The following is a 23,796-nucleotide window of genomic DNA, read 5'->3' as shown; positions in this document are numbered from 1 at the left end:
TTCAAATCTAGAAAGGGAGACACACAGAGAAATCAACAGTTACAATCAGTGAGATAAACAGGAAAGTACATTGGGGCTTTGGAAGTCACCTAGGTTAGGACTCCAGAGAAACTTTCCAAGGAAGGGCTGTGGTAGAGGAAACAGCATCTACAAGACCTGGAGGCGAGGGAGAGCATGGATCTCCAGGCCACATGTTGTGCAGCAAAAATGCAAATATTCTTACCCAAATGGGCATGGGAGAAGGAAGGGCCTGCGTGTGGATGCTGCAGAGGGAGCCAGTGCTCATGGGACAGCCTGCTAGCTCTGACAATGGGTGGAGAAACTACCAGTATAGAGTTCAGAAGAAAGTGGCATTTGTGTACCATGGGCCCTGGAGAATGGTTGAGAGGGAGAGGAGAGGTGAGAAGCTGGGTAGGGGTGGGGAAAACACAGGACTCTGTGAGGACGGGAGGACGGGATTGGTGGGCTACCCAAAGGGAGTGACATTTGGGGGGGTCTATGTCTTTGGAAGACAAGTCTATGAGCCTGGCAGGATTAGCTGGCACCATGATCAAGCAGAACCATGATTTCCAGACACTTCAGTAAATGCACAGTCAAGAGCCCTGTGATACAAAGGCTATGCATACCAGGTCTTTTTTAAAGGAAGTCCTGGGAACTGCTACATAGAATAAACAGGACACAGGGAAGGTAATCCTAAAAGTAACTTTCTTATGCAACTGACCCTTAATAAACTTGCTCAATGGAGTAATTTACCCTAGATTAAAACTCAGACATTGCCATGAGATTTCTGGTTGTAATTAAATAATAGAAATCCCGGCTGTCACTTTAGGTCTGAAAACACAGCTTCAATTCAAAAATTATTCAGAAATTATAATGCTCAGAGTCATATATTATTCAACACCTCAATTGTTATTCAAGATTGAATGGTTCCTTGCTGTGGTCCTACTGGTTCCTCCCCCACCTAGGGCTGGCTGCAGGACCTGCCTGCCTTGGGAAAAGAAGATATTGTCACCTTGTTATGTTCTCATTTTTCTCCTCCCCACTTGAGAAATACTGCTTCTGATCTGGGAGAGCTGGAGTGCCAAGGATGAAGGAGAAGTCACAGTGCAGGAAAGTTCTGACTTGAGTAGGACACTCCTAAAATGGCTTTGGCTTGCTGGGACTGGACACAATTTAAGGCTGACTCTTCCCTTGTGGATGCTCCAGTGGGTTATCTGGGATTTGCTCAGCACTGCATCCCTCATTGGCTGGCCATTTGAGTTCTTTCATGGTCTCCACAGAACCAGTGGGCCACTTTCAGAGTCTCAGTTGAGACCCCTCACCCCTCTAGGGTGATTGGACAGCACCTAAGAAGATCCCCATGCTGTTTTTATCATATGTGTGGCTCACATCTGCTCCACCCATACAAAAGAAAAAGTTCACCCATGCTTTGTCTAGCCCCAGAAGTGTAGGCCAATCCCAAACCAACCACTGTCCTCCACCCCGTAGTTGAAGCAGCAAGTCAGCACAGGTTCTTGTCCTCTACAAATTTCATGGTTGAATCCGACCAGTGACCCCAACTGAGGAGAACACTTACCAAGTTTTCCAGGTTTCTCTGCCAAAGTCTCTTCACTGGAATCTATACTTGGGGCAAATGTCAAGCAGCGCCTATGCCCTTCCCCCTTTTTGTTGAAGAAACATACAAAGATTTATCCCAAGAAATACTCACAGTTCTTTTATGCCCTACTTAAACAGAGTCTTTAGATTGGTAAATCCAGTTCTTAATATTTCTATTGCAAATCTGCTCCTCCTTTTGGAATTTTTACGTGTACTGTATCTTGCTGCCTCAGTGGAAATTTCCATTTTAGCATCCTGTTACACGCTGTGTTTTTTAAGAGCTGCCTCACACCACCTCACTTCCCCAAAAGCCCAATCTCCCCACCTGGGCTTCATTGCTCATTCCTCATTCCTCTGAGCTCTTCTGCCAAGGGTAAGAAGAAGGGGTGGGTGAATTTCATCCCTCTGTGTGCTGTGTGACAGGCTGTGTTCCCCACGGGCGTGGGAAGGACCACACGTGCTCCCCTGTCTCCAGTGCCCCCCCAGTGCTGGGGGCACAGTAAGTGTTCACTTATCGTAAGCACGGTCACTGGAGAGAAGCTTTCAGTCTCAGGAGTTCGCTGGGAGAAGTTCCTGCACAGGTGAGGCCTAGTTCTTGAATGCCAACACCTGTCTAAAATGTTAAACCATTTTGAAGGAAACTCTTCCTGCCTGGATTTCACATTCCAGACCTTCTGAAACAGAAGTTTCTGGCCATACTTTAAGCTGTCCTCAGTGACTCAGGGAAATCAATATGCACGTCAATTCACTACTGCTGTTCAACCTTTGCCCTTTCTTGAGAATTAGTCTGCCCTATTTTATAGGTTGGTCTGTCCCGATTTGGCATGACTATTTTTGTTGCATGGGCAGGCTCTGGGAATTGAACCCAGGTCTCCGGCACAGCAGGCGAGAATTCTGCACGGTCGCACTGCCCTTGGCATGAGTTTTGCTTTATCTTTTCTGCTTGATCTGGTTTTAATGATGTCTCATGCACCGTCAATCAATCCATCAGTTACCTTTTTCACTGCTGTCGTGGTGCAGCCTTGCCGGCTTCTGGCAGCCCCTCTCCACTCCTAATGAGCTGTTTCTAATTTGTTGTCAGCTGGAAAACAATAGCGAAGCTTATACTTCTATGTAAACCAAAAATGAAAGGCCTTGAGTGAGGGTCACAGAGGTTCACTGATAACCCAAAAGTTCAGGCCTTGTTCACAGGCTTTAGAATATCTATCCTGGCTTTTTCAAAGCCCATTTTGCTCCTTTGCTGGCAATTCCGCTGGGCTGTGGGTTGGCAAACTACCTGGTTAGCTAACAGGTGAGTCATGGTTGCATTTGAGGAGTGGCTGCTGTGAGCCAAAACCTGCTGATCTGGGCTTAGGCAAACTGTGCAGGGGTTGGGGCTCAGCCTTAGCCATCTTTGAAAGGGTGGAAAGAGGAACAGGGCAGGCAGGCAGTGGAAGCCCAAGGGCCAGGGCTGTCTCCTCCCAACTGCACTCCTCTTGGCATGAGTTTTGCTTTATCTTTGATCTGGTTTTAATGACATCTCATGCACAGTCAATCAATCCATCAGTTACCTTTTTCACTGGGACCCAGTAACCCGCATTGTGGTGCTCTGGGTGGCCTGAGCTCACGTCTCTCCCTCTGAACTCCCTGACAAACACCGAGGATCTCGCCAACCTCGTCTCCCACGGCTTCTCCATGCAGCTCACCCTGAAGGGCCATCGGGGGACCGTCTGCCCCACCTGTGTCCTTCTACATCCCCTGTTGTCTTCCCTTGCCCTCTTGTTAATACTCTTATTCATTCACCTTTAAATATGAGCCCGAATGGCACGTCCTCTATAAAGACCTTGACCTACATCTCAGCCCCACTGGCATTTAATCCGAATGGGCCCCAGTCGAGGCTGAACCCTGATCCAGCTGCAGACCACCCTGCTCCTCCTCCCAGCCTCGTCTCTCAAGACAAGCCGTGCCCCTCTCCTCTGGGGTCAGCATGCCCTGATGCTGCTATTCTGTGCCAGGGACCCAGGGGTGAGGAGGCACCTAGCTCTGCGACGCTCACTGAATGCTGAGGGGGTGAGGGCCAGTGGGGCCCCTTTACCTGGGGCTGCTCCATCCTCAGCCCAGGCCTGCGTATGCAGCAGATGCCTGCAGAACAGGGTCATCTGATGTCCCAAATGCTTCTATTGCAGGAGGACCGAATGAGTGTATCTGTGGGCCTGGTGGGCCCCTTGGCTAGATGGTGGTCCTGTCTGTTCCTCTGAGTTAACCCCCAAAGCACACAGAAACTCACGGTTTGCATCCTAACATGGTGATGCCCCACAGAGACAGGCAGGACATAGGTCACACAGACTCCCAGGCTCAAAGACGTTTAGCCATCGGCCCAAACTCCTTTCACAATTCATACGGTGGAGGCACGGCTGGGACTAGCAGCTGGCTGCCTGACTTTCTGGGCAGATGTTTTTTACTGGACCAGTGTACTGAATCCTTTAAGAGAGGAAGTTCCTTTGTCATGGCACAAGGAAATGAAGTTTGGACCAGGGATCAGAAGATGTGAATTCTTACCCTGCTCTGACCAGGGATCAGAAGATGTGAATTCTTACCCTGCTCTGTCACAGATGGATCTGCTCTGTTTGATGGAATAATTTCCAGGCCTTCCTTTCTTCACTGTAAAAGAAAGGGGAGGGATGGGATGATGCCTTGGCAGGCTGCATGACACGCAGGACGGCATGGCAGATGCAAACAGCTTTGAAAGGACAAAGTAGGCTCTATCTGCCTCTCTTCCTCTGTCTCCCTCCCACAGGGTATAAGGAAAATTGTGACAGAGTGGCTGTCAAGAAATCTGGCTTCTGGTCCCAACTTCTCCTTACTCCCCTGTGTGATCTTTCCTTCCTTGGGGCTCAGTTTCCCCTCCACACTAGTAGAATCACAAACACCTTGATTTCTGAAGTCCCTCCCAGCTCTAGGATTCTACGAGTGCTTCTTTCCTCCTTCCTCTCCTGCTTCTCTGGGGACAGAATGCATGTTTGTGTGTGCATGGGGAAATGGAGGTGACAGGGGAAAAAGGGGATCAGAACTTTATATGCCAGTGGGGCTCAGAGTCTTTCCAGCGGCTAGTAGCACTTGGGGCTGTTTAATCATTAAAGGAAAGGAATGAAGCCAGGGGCACCTCAAAGTCCAGCCTGGTGGTAACTGATATTAACACATGAGCATGGAGCTGGCAGCAGTGAGGCCTGGAGCTCTGGGCTATAGGGACAGGGCTGAGACAGCTCCACGCTCGGCACCGGGCTCCGGGATCGGCCTGCACGCCTACGACATCGGGGCTGTGGTCGTCTACTTTGTCTTCGTCATTGCTGTGGGGATCTGGGTGAGTAGGCCTGGGGGCTGGGGGCTGGGGCCTGGCTTGGGGGGCAGGGGCAGGCTGTCATCTTTGGCTGGATCATGGAGCAGGGGGCAGGGGTGGAAAGAACAGGAAGGCAGTTCCCAGAACCATAGTCCACTTTGAAAGGACTTTCAGGATTCACCTCTCCCAACCCCTGCCTTTCCAGAGGGGCAGACTGAGGACCAGAGACAGGGAATAACTTGCCCCGGGTCACACAGTAAACTACTAGCAGAGCCAGGCGTAGAGCCCCAGTCCCCTGATTCTGTGGCCAGACTACTGCTGCCTTTGGCCTCAACCATCCCTGGCTATTCCTGAGCCTCATTCCCAACCCAAATCTCCTACTCCGTGAATGCTTGACTCCCTGCCACACCCCAACTCTCCACCACCTAGTCTCTTGGCCAAGGAACCATGCTTTCTAAAGGGATTGGGACTAATGTCCCTAAAGGGAAGGGAGCCAAGCAAATTCCAAGGTCCTTCTATTTACCACTGTTCACAGGAGTCTCGGTGCAGTAGAAAGAGCAATCTTTGAGGTCAGAGACCTCTGAGTTCAGATCCCAACTCCACTGGTTAGTAACTATGTGGCTTGGGAATATGTAAAGCCTCTCTGAGCCTCATTTTTCTCATCTGGAACAAGAACCATAATGAGCACTGCCCTCTACAGCTGTTGTGATTGCTCAGCGACACATTTAGGCATCTGGCACAGTGCCTGGCACACAACTGACAAGCAGTTAATGATCCCTCTTATCTCCATAGCATTCAGGAAAAATGCCAGTACCTTTAGTCCCTGCTGTGACTTCAGTCCCAACTGGGTCACTTAGCTGTGGCAAAGCCAGGAATCCTCTCTGGGCCTCGGATTCCTCATCTGCGAAGTGAGGTGAATAAGTCCCTTGTCCCAGCACTGGTGGGAGAAAGAAATTGGCAAACAGATGATCAGCTGGCTCCTGGGAGGGGGTCAGTCATGGAAACCACCAACGCCCCTGTGACTAGGGACAAGTTGCTCCTCTTCTTTAGGCCTCACAGTCCCTATACATAAGTAAAATGGAATTACTTCTGCTCATCAGACCTCGCAGAGGATCAGAGGTGACCCTGGGAGAATGAGTGCAGTCTGACAAGCACCAGGTCCCCCCACAATTATCACTCCCTAGTGACTAATTACTTCCTCTTAGGGAAGAGAACCTTCTTTTTTAAATTTCCCTTTTTCCTTCCTCTCCTTCAAGTAGTTCTCATATCTTCAGACGCAGTCAGAGACCTGTTGGCTTTGGCATGTCAGTAACTGTCCAAAGTCTATCTTTCCCTACCCCCTGCCCTGCCCCTGCATCCCAGAGAAATTTCTTTTACTCCTCACTCTCCTTTCATTCTTCACATCAACTCCCCATTTAGGTTGATAACTGACCACCTGCTGGTGCAGGACAGGCCTGTGTTCTAGGGCCCCAGCTGGGGCTAACCAATGTGGTTGGACTTCAAGCCAGAGTAAGAGAAGAGCCCCTAACACTGCCTGGTGCCCAAAGTTCCATCACCAGAACCATAACCGTCTCTGTCCTTCCTGCCTCTAGTTGTGGGAATTCTGCTGGAAGGAGGGGAGAGTAGAACCTCTGTAAGCCTCAGAAGAAGATTCCAAAATCATTTCCTGAAAGCCGATTTTGGAAGGAGGGAATGATAAAAGGATTGGAGTGTACAATAACAATATCTCATGGACTTGCGCAGTACTTTGCCATTATGAAGTCTGCTTCCCTCTTTTGCTCTTCATGCCAGCCCTGGGAGATGAGTAGCAAGGCTCATAAAGGGGAAGTGACTCTCCCAAAAGTATAGGTTAAAAATGGAGAAACCACACAAGGACCAGCTCTGTCTGGCTGCAGATTATACCCTCTGCAGTCCCGTGCTGCCTGCCCCAAGGGACAGGGAAGCTGGGGTGGGAGGCAGAGTTTGGGTAAAGGCTCCGGAAATCCTCATCTCTCTCCATTTCCTTTCTAGTCATCCATTCGCGCAAGCCGAGGTACCATTGGAGGCTATTTCCTGGCAGGGAGGTCCATGAGCTGGTGGCCAGTAAGTGGACTTTCTCCTGGTCTTCCCTGGTGGAGGCTGCCGTCTCTTCCCCTCATCCCACTAGCCACAGTCTTTTTCTCATCATTTCTTGCCTGGACCAGGGCGCCAAGTCTCCCTATTGGATTTCCTGACTCTGGACTCCTTCTCTCCAGCCCATATCCACCCCACAGCCTGAGTGACCTTGAAAAGGTGCACCTGGAATAACATGTACTGGGGGCTCCTAGGCGGGGCCCTGGACCTACAGGGATGAATGTAGAATGCCCCTTTCCTAGAGGAGTTCACACTTGAGCTGCAGAGACAGACTCATGAACAACGTGGCCAATGCGGAGCTAGAGGAAAGGAAGAGAGGTTGGAGGAAGCCCCCAGCTCCCAAACTGTAAGACATGGGAGGGGATTAAGGAAAGATTTTCTTGGGAAGATGACATATAAGACTAACTTTGAAGAACAGTTAAATCAAGGAGATCATAGAGATAAAATCCCCCAAGAACTTCACAAGAAATTGATCCCCAAACCATTTGTGAGCTTCACTTGACCCCATCTGCCACCTCACACATTTGTCTTGGGCTTCCAAACTAACCTCTTCTTCCTGAAATGGGCTGGAGGGAAGTAAGCCTCGCTTGGGAAACTGGCAGGTCATCATCATCCCATGGTTTATAGCTAAAACTGCATACTGCTCAGGCATGCACACCTCACATACACGATACCTGTGCATTCACACAGTATCATCATCTTCCCATTTCTTCTTACTTGTTTCTTGGTTCTCACCACCTTCCCTGCCCACCATTGATCATGGACTCACTAAAGAGAGGAAGCCCTAGAGGCCTACAGGAGGCATCTGGGATAAGAACTGGGGCAAGGAGCTCTCATGCTATTTATCATGATGGAGTCCCCAGAGAGTGACAGGGCCACTGGTGCTGACAGCCACCCCCTTGTCAGAAGAAAACCCCTTTGAAACCGTTGTACTCGGCTGAGGCTCACTCAGAACCACAACTCTAGAAATGAGTCGTTGGGAGGGAAGAGCAGCAGGGAAGAGGACCTCTCCTTTGGTGCCTACAGGGAAGCACCCGTTCAGTCCCACAGAGCGTGCAGCTCCGGCTCTCCCAGTAGGAGTGGTGGAAAACCTGAGGCCTCCCAGCATGAAGACGGTGCTGTGAGGCTCACCTGGGCTGCTGCTGTGCCCAAATGACGTGCAGAGCTGAGGTGTGGAGTCCTGCACACTGTGGGGATGTGAGACTTTGAGCTGTGTCTCCTGCACCTGAGATTAAGGCTCAGATTGAGGCCAGGATCAAAACCCACTCTGGATAGGGGAATCTCAGTCCCATTTACCTCCCGGAACTTGGGTGTCTATCTGTACCATGTCCAATATCTTTGCACCCTTCTCTACTTAGCCAGTCCTGAGAAGTGTTTCATTTCCCTCCTATGCCCCGAGGAGAACATGTGGCTGAGAAACTGAGAGCAGAAGGAGCTCTGTTCCAGAGACACCCCTCCCATCCTCCTCCCTTTGCTGAGCTTCATGATGTCTCCTTGAGTTATGAGCTTAGGTTGGATGGGGGTGGAGGTACCTGGCTTCTCTGCAAAGAACCTGGGGGAAACTTCTCCCTCTGAAGCAGGAGGCCCAGTGCTCTCTCCTCTGTCTGTCTGGTCCAGCCAGCATCCCCAAGACCATCTGAGAGAGTAAGTAACAGTGGGGGGAGGGGAAGGGAGGGGAATGATGAGGGAAGTAGCATAAAGACTACTCAGCAATCCCAGGCTAGTTGTTATCTCTGCACCTTTGAACTGCTCTGCTGCCTCTTCTCTGAACTTCTCAATATGTTCCATTTCTTCTCACTTTCTACTTCCCCAGCTCCTCTAGAAGAAGTTGGGTGGAGGTCGTCTCTGCATTTTGTAAGTGAGGAATCTGAAGCCTTGAGAGAGGAAGTGATTTTATTAAAGCGACACAAGGTATAAGTTTGAACATAGCTTCTCACCTGCAGCTGCAGGTAAAGGTGCCCTCAAAAGCCTGTGTCTAGTACTGACCCCATGGTGTCCTGTAGACCTCCTCCCAGGCCTGAGAACCCCTTTCCTCTGCCTTCTCTCCCCTCCCAGTCAAGGATCCTGTTGAATAATAAGATAGAACACTGACCAGGCATTGTTCTCCCTCTTCACATGTATTAATTTCACACACTGGTTACTAGAGCAAGACTGTCAAGGTTTGAATCCTCATCCTATCTAATTATCTCTATGACCTTGAATACATTTCTTATCTGTACCTCAGTTCCCTCATCTGTAAAATAGGGACAATAGTGCCACCCTCAGAGTTGTCATAAGAATTAAATGAGCTAATACAGGTAAAGTATTTTCAGTAGTACCTGGCACTGGATAATGCTAAGTAGAACTTCTATGACTGTTATCATTTTCATCATCCTCAGTATCGTTCCTACTGCTGTGAAGTAGCTGGGCTTCACCTGCCCTGGATGGCTGCTCTCTTAGAAAAAAGTTAACTCAACTCAGAGGCTGACCTGGCTCAACCTTCAGTTCCTCAACCTTGCCTCAGAACCCTGGGGGAATTGGGGTGGCAGGAGGACCTTCCCCTCCTCTCCTCCCCAGTGAGTAAGTGGCAAAGTGGGAAAGAAAGGAAGCTGTGGGAAGTAGGGTCTGAGTAGGGAGGACAGATTGAAAGCTCTGCCTGGGGGCCCTCCAAGGAGAAGGAGAATGAAGGTGACCTGAAGCCAGGGACTTCCTTTTTCTGAACGGTAGTTCCTTCTTCTATAAATTGGGAAGGTTAGTACCCAACAGAACCCCTCCAGGAATGTGTGAATATTAAATACATTGTACTTATAAAGTGCCTAGCACAGTGTTGGCATACAGTAGGTGCCCAATAGCTTCCTTCCTCCCACTGACCTCAAATTTCCTGAGTCCCGGTCCTGCTGTCTCTAGCTCCTTCCCAGCTCCTGAAGCCTGTGGTTCTGACTCCAGGTTGATATAGATTAATCCTGGCCTGACACTTGACTCCATTTGTGCCTTGCAGATCGGAGCATCTCTGATGTCCAGCAATGTGGGCAGTGGCTTGTTTATCGGCTTGGCTGGGACAGGGGCTGCTGGAGGCCTTGCTGTGGGTGGCTTCGAATGGAACGTAAGGAAGCTGGGTTGGAGGCTGTTCTAAGGATCATGGGGGGGTCTGAGCCCACTCTACCTAGTCCTGTCCCTGGCCTTAGTGCTGAGAGAAGCCACAGAGTTGCTTGGAGAGGGGAATCAAGAACCCATCTTACAGGAAGAAATCAAGTCCTGGAGAAGGCAGAGAGGCTTGTCAGAGGTCACACAGCTATTAGCAGGAGGACTGAGATCAGCTCCCAGGTCCCTTACTGCTCTGCTCAGGGAACTCCCACAGCACAGGACTGAGTAGTAAGCTGTCTCTCCATTTGCATGTGGTACCTGGATGTTTTCTCTTCACTCTCCCAGGCAACTTGGCTGCTCCTGGCCCTCGGCTGGATCTTTGTCCCCGTGTACATTGCAGCTGGTGTGGTCACAATGCCACAGTACCTGAAGAAGCGGTTTGGGGGGCAGAGGATCCAGGTGTACATGTCTGTCTTATCCCTCATCCTCTACATCTTCACTAAGATATCGGTGAGTACCCATTCCAATATGCCATCTTGTCTCTCTGGAAATGCTGATTAGAAAGCTGCTAAATGTATTATCATGAGGGAATTGACAATCAGATTGAATGGTGTGCTGGTTTGAAAGGATTTATGTACCCTAGAAAAGCCATGCTTTAATCCTAATCAATCTTGTGAGAGCAGCGGTTCATTCTAATCCCTATTCAGCACTATAGGTTGGAGGCTTGGTTAGGTTATCTCCATGGAGATATGACTCAATCGGTTATGGGTATTAAACTTGATCAGATGGAGTTGTGTCTCAACCCATTCTATGTGAGTCTTGATTAGTTTACCGGAATCATATAAAAGAGGAGATATTTTGGGGAGAGTTCCTTTCGAGAACAAGAAGAGAGTCACAAAACTACAACAGAAGGATGAGAGAACCAGAGTCCACCAGCCAGCGGCCTTTGAAGATGAAGTAGGAAAACTCTTCCTGGAGAGCTGCATGAAACAAGAGGCCTGGAGATAAAACGAGCAGATGTGCCATGTTCGCCATGTGCCCTTCCAGCTGAGAGAGAAACGCTGACATTATTGGCCTTCTTAAACCAAGGCAGCTGTGCTTGTTTGAAAGGATGTATGTCCCCTAGAAAAGCCATGTTTTAATCTAAATCCCATTTCATAAAGGCAGAATAGTCCTTATTCAATACTGTATGTTTGAAACTGTAATCAGATCATCTCCCTGGAGATGTGATTTAATCAAGAGTGGTTGTTAAGCTGAATGAGGTGACAACATGTCTCCACCCATTTGGGTGGGTCTTGATTAGTTTCTGGAGTCCTATAAAAGAGGAAACATTTTGGAGAATGAAAGAGATTCAGAGAGCAGAGCAGAAGACATGGCCATGAGAAGCAGAGCCCACCAGTCAGCGACCTTTGGAGATGAAGAAGGAAAATGTCTCCCGGGGAGCTTCATGAAACAGGAAGCCAGGAGAAGAAGCTAGCAGATGATGCCATGTTCACCATGTGCCCCTCCAGATGAGAGAGGAACTCTGACCATGTTCACCATGTGCCTTTCTAGCTGAGAGAGAAACTCTGTGTTCGCCATGTGCCTTCCCACTTGAGAGAGAAACCCTGAACTTTATCGGCCTTCTTGAACCAAGGTATCTTTCCCTGGATGCCTTAGATTGGACATTTCTATAGACTTGTTTTAATTGGGACATTTCTCAGCCTTGGAACTGTAAACTAACATCTGATTAAATCCCCCTTTTAAAAAGCCATTCTGTTTCTGGTATGTTGCATTCTGGCAGCTAGCAAACTAGAACAGTATCTTTCCCTGAATGCCTTAGATTTTCATTTATATAGACTTGTTTTAATTTGGACAATTTCACAGCCTTAGAACTGTAAACTTAAAACTTATTAAATTCCCCCTTTTAGAAATCATTTTGTTTCTGGTATATTGCACTTTGGTAGCTAGCAAACTAGAACAGATGGAAAGATGGATGAATGGACAGATGATTTCACTCCTTCATATAGCTATCCATCCACATACTTTCAAGGTATGCTCCACCTCAGCTGTGGAGGAACCACAAATGAATGATAAATGTTGAATGAATGGTAAGCCTTAACTCCAAAGAATTCACAATCTAGAATTCATTCTTCACTCATTCATTCTTTATTCATTACCTCATTTATCTTTCCATTAATTGATTCTTCATTTAGCAATGAGGTATTAATTGCCTATAATATTAGACTTAGAAATATCCTTATTCTTTCTCTTTTGACCTAAAGTCAGGAAAGAAATCTATGCAGTTCAAATGTCTTGCCCAAGTTCACACAGAAGGCTTTCTTTAGGACTGGAACTAAAGTTCAGTTCTCCTGCCCTGGTCCAGGTCAGCTTCTGGACCTGGTCTTCTTCTATTCTGCCATGTTTTAGACCCTGTAATTAGTTCATAAAACAATCATGGAATAGAATCAACAAATATACATTGAGGAGAACTGAATCATTCAGTTGCCAATTCTGTGGTGAAAAACAATAATTTTAAACACTTTTTTGGCTTTCAGCCCCCATGAAAGGCATGTTCAGGTCCCAATACCTGGTCCTGTAGAGGTGAACCTATTTGTAAATATGGCCTTTGAAGATATTACTAGTTAAGGTGTGCCTAAACTGAATGAGGTGGGCCTTAATCCAATATAGCTGAAGTCCTTATAAGCAAAGGAAATTGGACGCTAAAGAGAAGCCATAGAGGGCAGTCAGAAACTGGAAGTCAATGGAACCCAAAAGAGAAAGGAAAAGAGGCCACCATATGCATTGCCATGTGACGGAAAAGTCAAGGACCAAGGATCACAGGCAGCTAGCCCCACAATGCCACAGTCTTCTGGTAGAAAGTATCACCTTGCTAATGCCTCAATTTTGGACTTCTCTTAGTCTCAAAGCCATGAGCCAATAAATTCCTGTGGTTAAGCCAACCCATTGCATGGTATATGTTTTAGCAGATAGGAAACTAATACAACCCTTGTTCCACCAATGCTTCAGAATAACCCTAAGTCAACTTTGGCAAAGGATATGTCCCTAAGTCCTCTAATACCTAAATTAGATTATCCAGAACCTGTGTTTATCTACACTAGGGCATTAGGTCAGTTGTGGGTCCATCTGGAAGCTGAGTGGGGGCCCATTGCTCTGTCAGGGACCCCCTGGGTTCTTACTCTTTCCTCCTAAATGACTACTTCTCCTGAAACGTCAGCCTTCCCTTTACTTCCTCAGTCTTTCGTTTCATTCCTTCACCACCTCCTTTATATATATCTTATTGGTGTTACCAGATTCAATTTTTCTCAATTTCAAGTCTTTATGTGGTAATCCTCTGCTCTAAAATCTCCTCAGTGTCTGCAAGATCAAGCCCTTACTCCTTAGCATAGCATTTAGAGCTGTCTCCACTGTGTGATGAGGAATGAAGGCACGTGGAGCTGAACAGGTAGGTAACACCTCCATGGCAGCCACACCAGTTCCTCAAGTGACCTGGACTCTTGGGGCCTGGCTCTCTGCAGACTGACATCTTCTCTGGAGCCCTCTTCATACAGATGGCCTTGGGCTGGAACCTTTATCTCTCCACGGTGGTCCTGTTGGTGGTGACAGCAGTCTACACTATTGCAGGTAAGTTCAAAGGGAGACTTCAGAATGGTGTGAGTCGAGGAGCAGAGGCAGAGAGGCAGACTGAAGGAGAGAGACACAAGGAAGGAGAGCAGAGAGACATACAAAACTGATCCTGAGAGAGAATAAGAAATAGGAAAAGACCAAGAGAAAGAGAGGTAGAGACAGAGATGTAGAACAAGAGAAAAGCCCAGAGGGCAAAACTTAAAGACATGGTATAACTAAGAAAAGAGGAGATTGAAAGAGAAACAACAAGAAGAAATAGAGTCAGACTGAAAGAGACAGGGAAAATGAGACACCAAGGAAACCAGGTAAAGGAAAACTACAATGGGGAGTAAAGGAGAGCTTAGGAGACTATTAACTGTGCTGTGGGCTGCTCTAGGCAAAAGCCACAAACTCGTTTTCTCCTGTCACTTCCAAAGCACCTCACCAAGGACTGGGCACACTGGAAGACTGACTCAGGGTTACAGATTGCTAAATTCCACCTTGAAAGATGGAAGAGAAATTTAGACATCATCGAGAGGGAACAGGAGAAAGGTTTCCTGGTGGAGCTAATGGCACAATGTTCAGAGGCTATCAGGGAGAGGAAAAGCTGACGTTTGACTGTGACCAGCCCCTCTAACCTGCCAGGGTGGGATAGAGTGGGACACTGCATGCTGAAAAAAGGCATATGGCCAGGGTCCTCTGCCTAAGAGGGCTGTATGTGTTCTCTGGTCTCCTCAGTGTGGCCAAGCACAGGGTGGGCAACCAGAGAGGAAGCCCCAACTGATGTTGACTGATGAGCCTTGTCCTTGGGTCCCCAGGGGGCCTCACAGCTGTGATCTACACAGATGCTCTTCAGACGGTGATCATGGTCGGGGGAGCCTTGGTTCTCATGTTTCTGGGTAAGGAAGAGGCCTAAATGCAGCCCCACCCTCACCTCTCCCTTCCTGTCAGACCTATCTTTGCCTATCATCTCCATGGCTTCACTGAACTTCCCAGAGCACAAAGACATGTCCCCATTACAGGACGGTGTTTCCCAAGAGTAGGGCTCTCTCTACTCCAAACCAGGGGTCTTGAGTCTGAGCCTCATCTCCCTCTCCCATCCCTATGTCCCACACCAGTTCCAAGTCTAGAGTCCATGCATGGGGCTGGAAGCTGACATGGGCCGAGGACAGGCTCACTGGATCTCAGGACTGTCTCACTCTTCTCCCCACAGGCTTTCAGGAGGTGGGCTGGTACCCAGGTCTGCAGCAGAGGTACAGGCAAGCCATCCCCAATGCCACAGTCCCCAACACAACCTGCCACCTCCCACGGCCCGATGCCTTCCACATGCTCCGGGACCCAGTGAGCGGGGATATCCCTTGGCCGGGCCTCATTTTCGGGCTCTCCGTGCTGGCCACCTGGTGCTGGTGTACGGACCAGGTAAACGCCCCAAGCAGGGCTTGGTCTAACCCGCTATGAGTGAGGTGACTTTCTGCAGGAAAACCAGGCTGCATAGTGGGTCGGGTTCATTCTGGGACGGGCATGGGGCCACAGTCAGTGAACAGTGACCTAGTGGCTGACCTTCACTGCTGCCATTCCAGGTCATCGTGCAGAGGTCTCTCTCTGCCAAGAGTCTGTCCCATGCCAAGGGAGGCTCTGTGCTGGGGGGCTATCTGAAGATGCTCCCCATGTTCTTTATCGTCATGCCTGGCATGATCAGCCGGGCCCTGTACCCAGGTAAGAGCTAGTCTCACTCTTCGGGCCTTTGAGGGGCTTCCAGAGATGGTCCTGGGCAATCTTGGACTAGATAATATTTTCTGTTAAGAACAGACAGCAAATAGTTTAGGCCTCGTGGGCTAGGCATATAAGTATTTCCATAAGAGGAATTTGGGTCTGAATGCCATCGCATTTAAAATGCTTCCCTTTTATAATGGAAAGACCAGTTAAGGCATTCTTGGCACTGCCCAAGGATATTTGCCTTTTATCATGATATATAAGGCCTAAAAGACAAAGGACTGTGTTAGGTTTTGCAGGGTAGTGTTTGGGGCAAGACATTTCCCAAAGACTTCTGAATTGCAGTACCAAGACACCCATCTTTCCCTTGACTCTCTAGTAACTTGTCCCTGTCCAGGTTTCCAGTGAACACTTTGCTATAGTGTCAGAAAGTAAATATCAGGTCAACCAGAGAAGGCATGGGGAGAGCCCAAGATCATACAGCTCTAATTGCCATCACTTCTTCTGCAGATGAGGTGGGCTGTGTGGACCCTGATATCTGCCAAAGAATCTGTGGGACCCGAGTGGGATGTTCCAACATTGCCTACCCTAAGCTGGTCATGGGTCTCATGCCCATTGGTGAGTCTTCATTTCCCCACCTACCCTCCGTTCTCACCTCCCAACCTCCTCTAATCCCTATTGCCCAGGATTCTAAGAATGGATGGGAAGAAGAAAGAAAAACTTTCACCACTGTACTCACCCCAACACACATACACATGCATACATGTACATGCATGCACATGCAGTGCACACACATGTGCACAGACATGCATGCACACACAGAGCATAGACATGCACACGCAGTGCACATCCATGCATACAGCCGTGCATGCACATTCAGTGCACACACATGCACACAGCATACATGAGCACATACACATGCAGGCACATGCACACATGTGCATATGCCACCACCACTATTCACAAGGGTTTGTAAGGCACCTTTTCTATGACCTGGTCCTGTACATGAAGTGACAATGATGGGCCCCTGCCCTCATGCAGTATCCATTCGGGCCTCGTCTCACAAATGGCATGATGCGCTCTGACCAGTGTGGTGACACAGTGGGAGCTAAGGAATCTTTAAAGAGGCCCCTGGTCCTGTCTGAGGGAATGTCAGGGAAAGTTTCCCAGAGGAAAGGAACTGCAGCTGAGCTCCAAGAACATCTTAGAAGATAAAGCAGGAGAGAAGTGGGAACTGTCACTCCTGGGAGAAGAAACTGTGTGTGCAGAGGTCCAGAGCTGAGAGAGAGTATGAAGCAGGAATCAAAGTTAGTTCCATATAGACTCAGAGGCAAGGGAGGAATGAAATCAACCTTCCCCAGAGAGGAGATCATGGTCAAGGCTTCTCACACAGTGCAACCTTCTCTAAGAGCAGTTCTAAGTCACTGGCGTTTTAGGCCAGAGAGTGCAAGTTCAGATGTGTGCTTCAGAAGGCTCATTTGGCATAGAGGATTCAGTGTAGAGAAAGGTTTAGGGTAAAGCAAGGAGACAAAGCAGAGAGACAAGACAGAGAAACATGGTAATTGGTGGTGGCTTGGTCCAAGTCAATGGAGTAATGATGGAAGGAAGGGATTTAAATGTTATTTGTGAGAATTGGCAGGATGTGATGACTGATTATATTTGAAGGATAAGAAAGACTGAGGAATCAGACACCTCCCATGTCTCAGGTTTTAGAAGCTGGGTTTACAGTGATAAGTCTGGGGATAAAGGAATAAAGGCAGGTTTGTGGTGGGAAATCAATGAGTTGGGTTACTCCTTCCCTCTTTTAGAATGAGAAAGGTGACAAAGAAATAGTAGAGATGGTTAGCCGTCTTGGTGACAAAGAACAACTTCAGAGGAACTGGCTGATGGAACTGGGGAAGGGAGACCCAAGAAGGGCTCTAAGATAATGTTGAAGTATGTGGGGTAGGGGCCAAATAGGGCAACAGAAGGAAGATGATGGTCTGAGTATGGGACAAATTGAGTCCAAGGTGCCAGTGAGTCTTCCAGGGAGACATCCAAGATGTGGCTTAACATACAGATCTGGAGAGAAAGAGGAGTGAGATGGAACCAGGACTTGTCTTCCCAGGAGTGAACAGTCATCTTCCTGGAAACTTGGTCATTAGATTCACAGAGGCTTCAGACAGTGGTGGGTCCCTACCTCTCGTGTTACAGTTGGAAAATCAGATGCCAAAGGGCAAGGAACTAGTCCAGGATCATACAGCTAGTTACTTGCAGAGCCAGGAAACAAACCCAGGTCTTCTGCCTCCCAGCCTGAGCTTTATCCTGGCACCACAATGTCAGCGAAGAAGGTACAAAAACACTCAGTTATTACCAGCTCTGGCCCCACTTCCCACCCCAAGGACCACTAACCAAGAGTTGTGAAACCCAGACCGAGATGTCAAGGCTTCAGCAAACCTTAAACCACCTAATGTTAAACACCTTAACAGTATAACTGAGGAAATTGAGGCTCTGGGAGGGTAGATGACTTACCCAAGGGCACAAAGCAAGGCAGAGGCAGGGTTTGGCCAGAACCTGGATCTCCAGCATCTAGTCCTCTGGGTCTCCTGGATTCCTTATCTGTGCTGCATGGGGACCTCATCCAGTGCCTTCCCTGTCCCTCCTCACCCCCCAAGCTCCTGACTTTATTGATGCTGCAGTCTCCATGGTTCCCGGCAGAGCCAATCCGCACAAACCTCATCTCCCCCCAGGTCTGCGGGGCCTGATGATTGCTGTGATCATGGCTGCCCTCATGAGCTCACTCACCTCCATCTTCAACAGCAGCAGCACCCTTTTCACCATTGATGTCTGGCAGCACTTCCGCAAGAAGGCCACCGAGCAGGAGCTGATGGTGGTGGGCAGGTGCGCTGGCTCATTCTCACAGGGTGCCCCCTCCCTCCAGGCACTGTCCTCCAGACCCTTTCCTGCCAACTGTGGGTTACCCTGGAGGAGATGTGGTTGGGTCTGGCACTTAGAGCACCTGGGCTCTCAAGTCAACTTTCTATGGGACCTTAGGTAAGTCCTTCCCCAAATCTGGACCACTCTTTCCCTTCTAGAGAAACAGCAAGAAAAAAATCACTTCCCTGCCTGTTTAACTTTCTCTTGGAATTGATTAACAGGGTAAATGAGGGGAAATGGGAAAGTACTTAAGGAATGAAGGGTGTGATGTATAAATGGGAGACAAGTCAGCTAGCAGCTCACTCTCCAGGCTTTTCAGACCAAGGTTCTCAGATCTACTCTGAGCATCCACCATGCTGACACTCGAGGAAGAGTGATATGGCCCTGCCCTCAGGATGCTCACAGACTAAAAAGAAAGGCAGAGGCATGGGCAATATGCTGAGGTTCCTGCATCGATGGAGATATTCATAGAAAGATTGTCTCCAAATCATGCAGAGCCTTGAGCACCAAGGCTTCTTCTTGAGACAGTTTTATGCTTTTGAAAGTATAGCTTGGTGGCTAATTTTTCCCAGACACCGAGGGTTTATAGCTCACACAGGGTTCAGGGGCTCTTCCTGAAATCTTTGCTTTATGATTTAAAGCTCTACAACTCACGTTTCTGGTCTAAGGTGTCTATTCTCCCCTGCTTGGTGGCTGAGTATGTGAGTTTGGCCATCTTGTTTTGTTAAAGCTCCCTGCCTTTGCGCTTACTGTTCCCTCCTCCCAGCTGCTTTCTACTCTTGCCTTTCTGATGAATTCCTGCTGCCTGATCATCTGTGGGTCCCCAGCCCTGTGCCCAGGGACTGACTGTATTAGGACCCCAGTACAGGAAAGTTTGCACAAGGGGGAAGAGGATGGGCAGCAGGGAGGCCACTTGGGTGACTGCTGCTCCACTGGAGCTTGAGGAAGGGCAGTAGGAGGGACAGGAGAGAAGCTGACAGGTGTGCAGAGACCTTCCAAGAGAAGTGTTCCTTTATTTCTTTGCACAGAAACTGCTGAGTTTTCCCGCCACTTCTTTCATCAATCAGTGGGATTTGGGCACCATCTTGTGGCCATATGAATTATTACATGCAACACATCCAGGAGAGATTTCCGTCAATTTGTTCACACGTGCAAAAACATACATATAGAGCCCTCTGGGAACCTGGGTCCGGCCCAGGATTTTGGAGATCAGTCAGGCGATAGGGAAGGTGGCATCCCTGCCCTGAGCTCAGTGCCAAAGAAGGAGAAGTCCCTGGAGGCTGCAATCAGCCTGGAGAAGGAGGCAGTATTGGACATGGTTTGGAAGTGAACAAGGAGAAAAGGCATCCCAAGCAGAGACCAGAGGCCACTTACTGAGGTGGGAGGTGGGCAGGGTGGACTGAATGATTCCACCACTAAACAGTAAGCAGATATGACCTCAATGTCTTTCAATTAAGAAATTCTGAGGTTTCAGTTCTCTGGGTTTCTTGGAGTTTAGAATTCTAATATTCTGGAATTTTAATATTCCAGAATCCCAGCATTTGGGATTCCCACCTTCCAATGTTTTCTGGTTTAGCGATTGCACATGTTCCCTCCCTCTTCCTTCCTGGTGTCCTGGCATCATCTTCGCTTCCCCCACCCGCCGTCATGCCACGCCAACTGGGCTCTCCTCACAGCGCTGTGCTCTCCCCGGCAGAGTGTTTGTGGTCTTCCTGGTTGCCCTCAGCATCGTCTGGATCCCCATCATACAAAGCTCCAACAGCGGGCAGCTCTTCGACTACATCCAGTCTGTCACCAGCTACCTGGCACCGCCCATCACCGCCCTCTTCTTGCTGGCCATGTTCTGCAAGAGGGTGACAGAGCCTGTGAGTGCGGCATCGTGCCTGTGTCTATCCCAGCAGAGCAGAGGGTCGGGAGACCTGGTCTGTCAATAACTTGGACTATGTGACCTTGGGCAAACCAGCTGCCCCCTCTAGGCTTCACTTCCCAATCTGAATGCATTCATTCACTCAACAAACATTTACCAGGTCCTATTATGGAGGCTCCAGGGATACGTGGTTTACAAAATTAACATAGGCCTGCCATCACTGTGCTGCCAGGAAAGAGAGACGATTAAATAAGCAGTAACAATAAAGTAGAATGGGTGCTGTGAGAGTAAATAGCTAAAGAACTTAACCTATGGGAGGCTGAGGAAGAGGTCAGGGAGGGCTTTCTGGACAAAATGACCTGATCTGAGACATGAAGGATTAATGAAAGCACTCCAGATACGCAGTACAGTGTGTTTGAAAGCCCCAGACAAATAGGAAGATCTATAGGGTCCATTCCATCTCAACAACTGTGTGATTCTACATATAGATGAAATAATAGCAATGCTAACCATAAAGACAGAGTATGCAATACAGGGACAGTTGCACACACATATCATTCGTATAACTGCTGAAACGTAACAAGAAGCCTGGGAGGAAGCTAGAAGTACCAGGACTGTACCCTTGGCTACTCTCCAGGAGAGTCTGGAAAAGGCAAACCTAAATCTGCAGGTTGCTCTTTGGGGAGTTAAGGAAATCCATGGACAAGTTTCCACAAGAGCGATGTGAGGGCTCAAGAGTATCACAAGGGAGATCATAGAAACCCACCTCTCCCCCCACCCCCAGCATACTTAAGCAAGGTGTCTAAAGGTGTCTACTGTTTGCAGTGATCTAATTTTCTTGTGGATAACCATAGTGCATAGCAGGACCCAACCAAATTCTGGATGTTTCTGTTTGTGCCAAAGTTTTTGAAATCAGGATCAGCATCTTAGTTTTGAAAATAGTCATCTAACTTTCACATACTGGAAGCAGGTATAGTTCAGGGCCAAAAGGTGCTATAAAGAAATAAGAGTGGAAGATACCACAGCTGTCCTTAGGGGGCAAAAACCCAGAAGCAACAAAAGAGAAATCTCTATTCTGATTTCTGATGAATTATAACAGAACTGTGGGAAGGGGGATTCTAGTGCCCACTGCTTGTTACAAGAGCTTATTTCATTGTAGTTGAATATTAATCATCTATTCATTAATCCCCCTTAACATGGCCTATCGGACAACTCTGAGTGAGCAAGATTGAGTAGCTAGTTCTGTGTTATCCCCAAATGGAGTCTGTTGACTCTAGGAGCCATTCCTTTATAAAATACCACTGCCCACCATTAATCGAGATAAAGCCTCAGCATTCATGGGGAGCTCACTGAGACAAATGTGCTCAACCCTGTGATAAACTAGTGGGAGAGATTTTTTGAGGCAGAGTGGCTTTCACTTCTAGTCTCCCACCTGTCTCACCCCTCCCTAGGTCTGTCTTCTCTCCACAGGGAGCCTTCTGGGGCCTCATGTTTGGCCTGGTAGCGGGGCTTCTGCGCATGATCCTGGACTTCTCCTATCCAGCTCCAGCCTGTGGGGAGGTGGACGAAAGGCTAGCCATGCTGAAGAACTTCCACTACCTCTACTTTGCACTTCTCCTCTGTGGGCTCACTGCCATTGTCATCATCTCTGTCAGCCTCTGCACAGCACCCATCCCTGAGGAACAGGCAAGTAGCATGCTCGTACTGAGGCCCCAGAGAATTCCTCCCCCATCCCCAATGCCTGGAATTCCATCAGAGTTTTACTCCGCTATGGTCTCCTCCGTGGCCATGCAAATGTCCTTGGGAGGGGGAGCTCAGTGAGTTATTAATTTCCAAATGAAAAGTAATTCATCCAAGTCAAAAATCACTCAATAAGCGCCTACTATGTGTGCCAAGCATCATGCAATCGGTTATAAAGATGTGTAAGACAAGGTCCCTGCCATTGACTGTCCACCAGGGTGAGGGTGGGGCTTGGGGGTGGAAAACAGAAACAAACGCAGTTACTATACAAAGAGGAAAGTGTAGGAGCTCCAAGCTCAAATTGAGGAGTGAAGCACAGAAGGAAAGGTAGGCCCCACCCGGACAGGCCAGGGAAAAGCTCCCTGATCGGGTCAATTTTAGTTGGAGCTTGAAGAATGGGTAGGTGTTTGCTGAATGGTCAAAACATAAGCATGTGAGAAAGAAACAGACAGGTCCATCAGATTAAGACAAATCCTCACCTCTCCCATACTGATTGATTTACCAGTCTTTGAATACTGACACCCAGTCTTTTAAAGCCTTTTTCCCTCAGAACCCATGCTAGAAGTTGCTTAAAAATCATTAACAATACCCTTCACCTACACGGTGCTTTAGAGTTTACAAAACAACATTATACCCTTGGTTTCATTGATTCCTACAAACAAGCAGAACAAACGTTAACCTGAATGTCCAGTAGAGGAACTAAGGTCAACAGAGGCTGACTTCTCCAGTGGCTCACTCCATAAATGAGCACTTTCATTGTTTGCTTTTTTGTCCCCCACAATGAAGTCTTTCCCAATTTAAAATCCCTCCGTGGATCCTGAATTCTCCCTCTAGCTACTGCTGTCTACCCTCCTCCCTTTAAGAGCTGAACTTTTGGAAAGTACGGTTTGCATTAGTGACCTCCACTTCCCATCTCTTGTCTGCTTTACAACCCACTGCAGTCTGGCTGCTTTCCCACCCCCGTGTCACTGAAATTGCTGTCAGCAAGGTCACCAGAATCTTTCTTGTTGCTGAAATCATTGTTTACTCTCTATCTTTATCTTAATTGAATTCTGAGGAGAACTAGAAACCCCGGGACCACTTCCTGCTTCCCGAAGACGTCTCCTTTCTTTATTTCCATGATATATTACCCCTCCATCTTCACCCCCTACATTTCCAATGCACTTTTTCCTTCTTCATGTACTTGTCTCTCCTGGCCTGTAATTCTTTTCCCTCTACACCCTACAGTCCCTTAGTGATCTTATCCATGTCCATGAATCCAACAACACTCAATTCTTTATCTCCAGCCAAGACCCCTGTGATGCAGATCAGAAATTCAGCTGCCTCTTGGTGATATAAAGAAACAGAATTCATATTCTACTAGTGACACAGTAGAAGCATAAAGTAAGGATTATTGAGAAATAAAAGTAAGGAAGCCTGAGCTCTCATAATCCCATAGAACAGCTTGGGCTGGGCACAGTTAGATTCCCAATAGAAAGTTCTCCAGAAGAATATTTCTGCTTTGGGCTGCTACACATATTTGCTGGCAGTTGGGAGCAGGGTAGGTGACACCTGATTCAATAGGTGTCAGGAGAATAGCCTTGCTGGGAAAGAAGACAGCTCAGAGCTCAGCTTGATCAAGCCCACTGATATCAGGCAAAGTGCTTACTGTTTTCTTCTCTATTGAGCTACCAAAAGGAGAGAAGAGAGAAAGCTTCCAGGGCCATCTAGGAGATGCAAGGTTTGCTTCTCCTCACTGAACATCTCTACTTGGTAGTCCTACAGCCTCTTCAAGCTCATCATCATATTTGTGTGTGCATTCAAACAGTCACACACATTCACACTCTTTCTTTCTCAAATCTCACTGCCAGCAATACCAAAACCCACT

At 48.1% G+C, this 23,796-nt stretch overlaps 1 protein-coding gene across 3 annotated transcripts in view; it reads left to right on the top strand.

The window, feature by feature from the left end:
- The window catches only part of SLC5A9 (solute carrier family 5 member 9), a 34,032-nt gene that overhangs the window by 2,187 nt on the left and 8,049 nt on the right, over positions 1-23,796 (top strand). The window contains exons 1-13 of one of the 3 annotated variants that reach the window (XM_077149746.1): positions 4,919-4,936; positions 6,923-6,994; positions 7,147-7,370; positions 10,002-10,106; positions 10,433-10,597; positions 13,606-13,711; positions 14,512-14,592; positions 14,907-15,112; positions 15,274-15,409; positions 15,917-16,024; positions 18,136-18,286; positions 20,019-20,187; positions 21,660-21,875. In XM_077149746.1, coding sequence (XP_077005861.1) covers positions 10,017-10,106; positions 10,433-10,597; positions 13,606-13,711; positions 14,512-14,592; positions 14,907-15,112; positions 15,274-15,409; positions 15,917-16,024; positions 18,136-18,286; positions 20,019-20,187; positions 21,660-21,875 — 1,428 coding nt within the window. In that variant the 5' untranslated portion in view covers positions 4,919-4,936; positions 6,923-6,994; positions 7,147-7,370; positions 10,002-10,016. Of the gene's footprint in view, positions 1-4,715; positions 4,937-6,922; positions 7,371-10,001; positions 10,107-10,432; positions 10,598-13,605; positions 13,712-14,511; positions 14,593-14,906; positions 15,113-15,273; positions 15,410-15,916; positions 16,025-18,135; positions 18,287-20,018; positions 20,188-21,659; positions 21,876-23,796 lie in introns of those variants that run through there. The other 2 variants (XM_077149743.1, XM_077149745.1) reach the window with 2 other exon arrangements.

This window comes from Tamandua tetradactyla, chromosome 2 (assembly GCF_023851605.1).
Source record: "Tamandua tetradactyla isolate mTamTet1 chromosome 2, mTamTet1.pri, whole genome shotgun sequence".
Taxonomy (NCBI): domain Eukaryota; kingdom Metazoa; phylum Chordata; class Mammalia; order Pilosa; family Myrmecophagidae; genus Tamandua; species Tamandua tetradactyla.
Note: the sequence above shows the minus strand (reverse complement) of the source record. Positions and strands in the feature narration are given on the sequence as shown.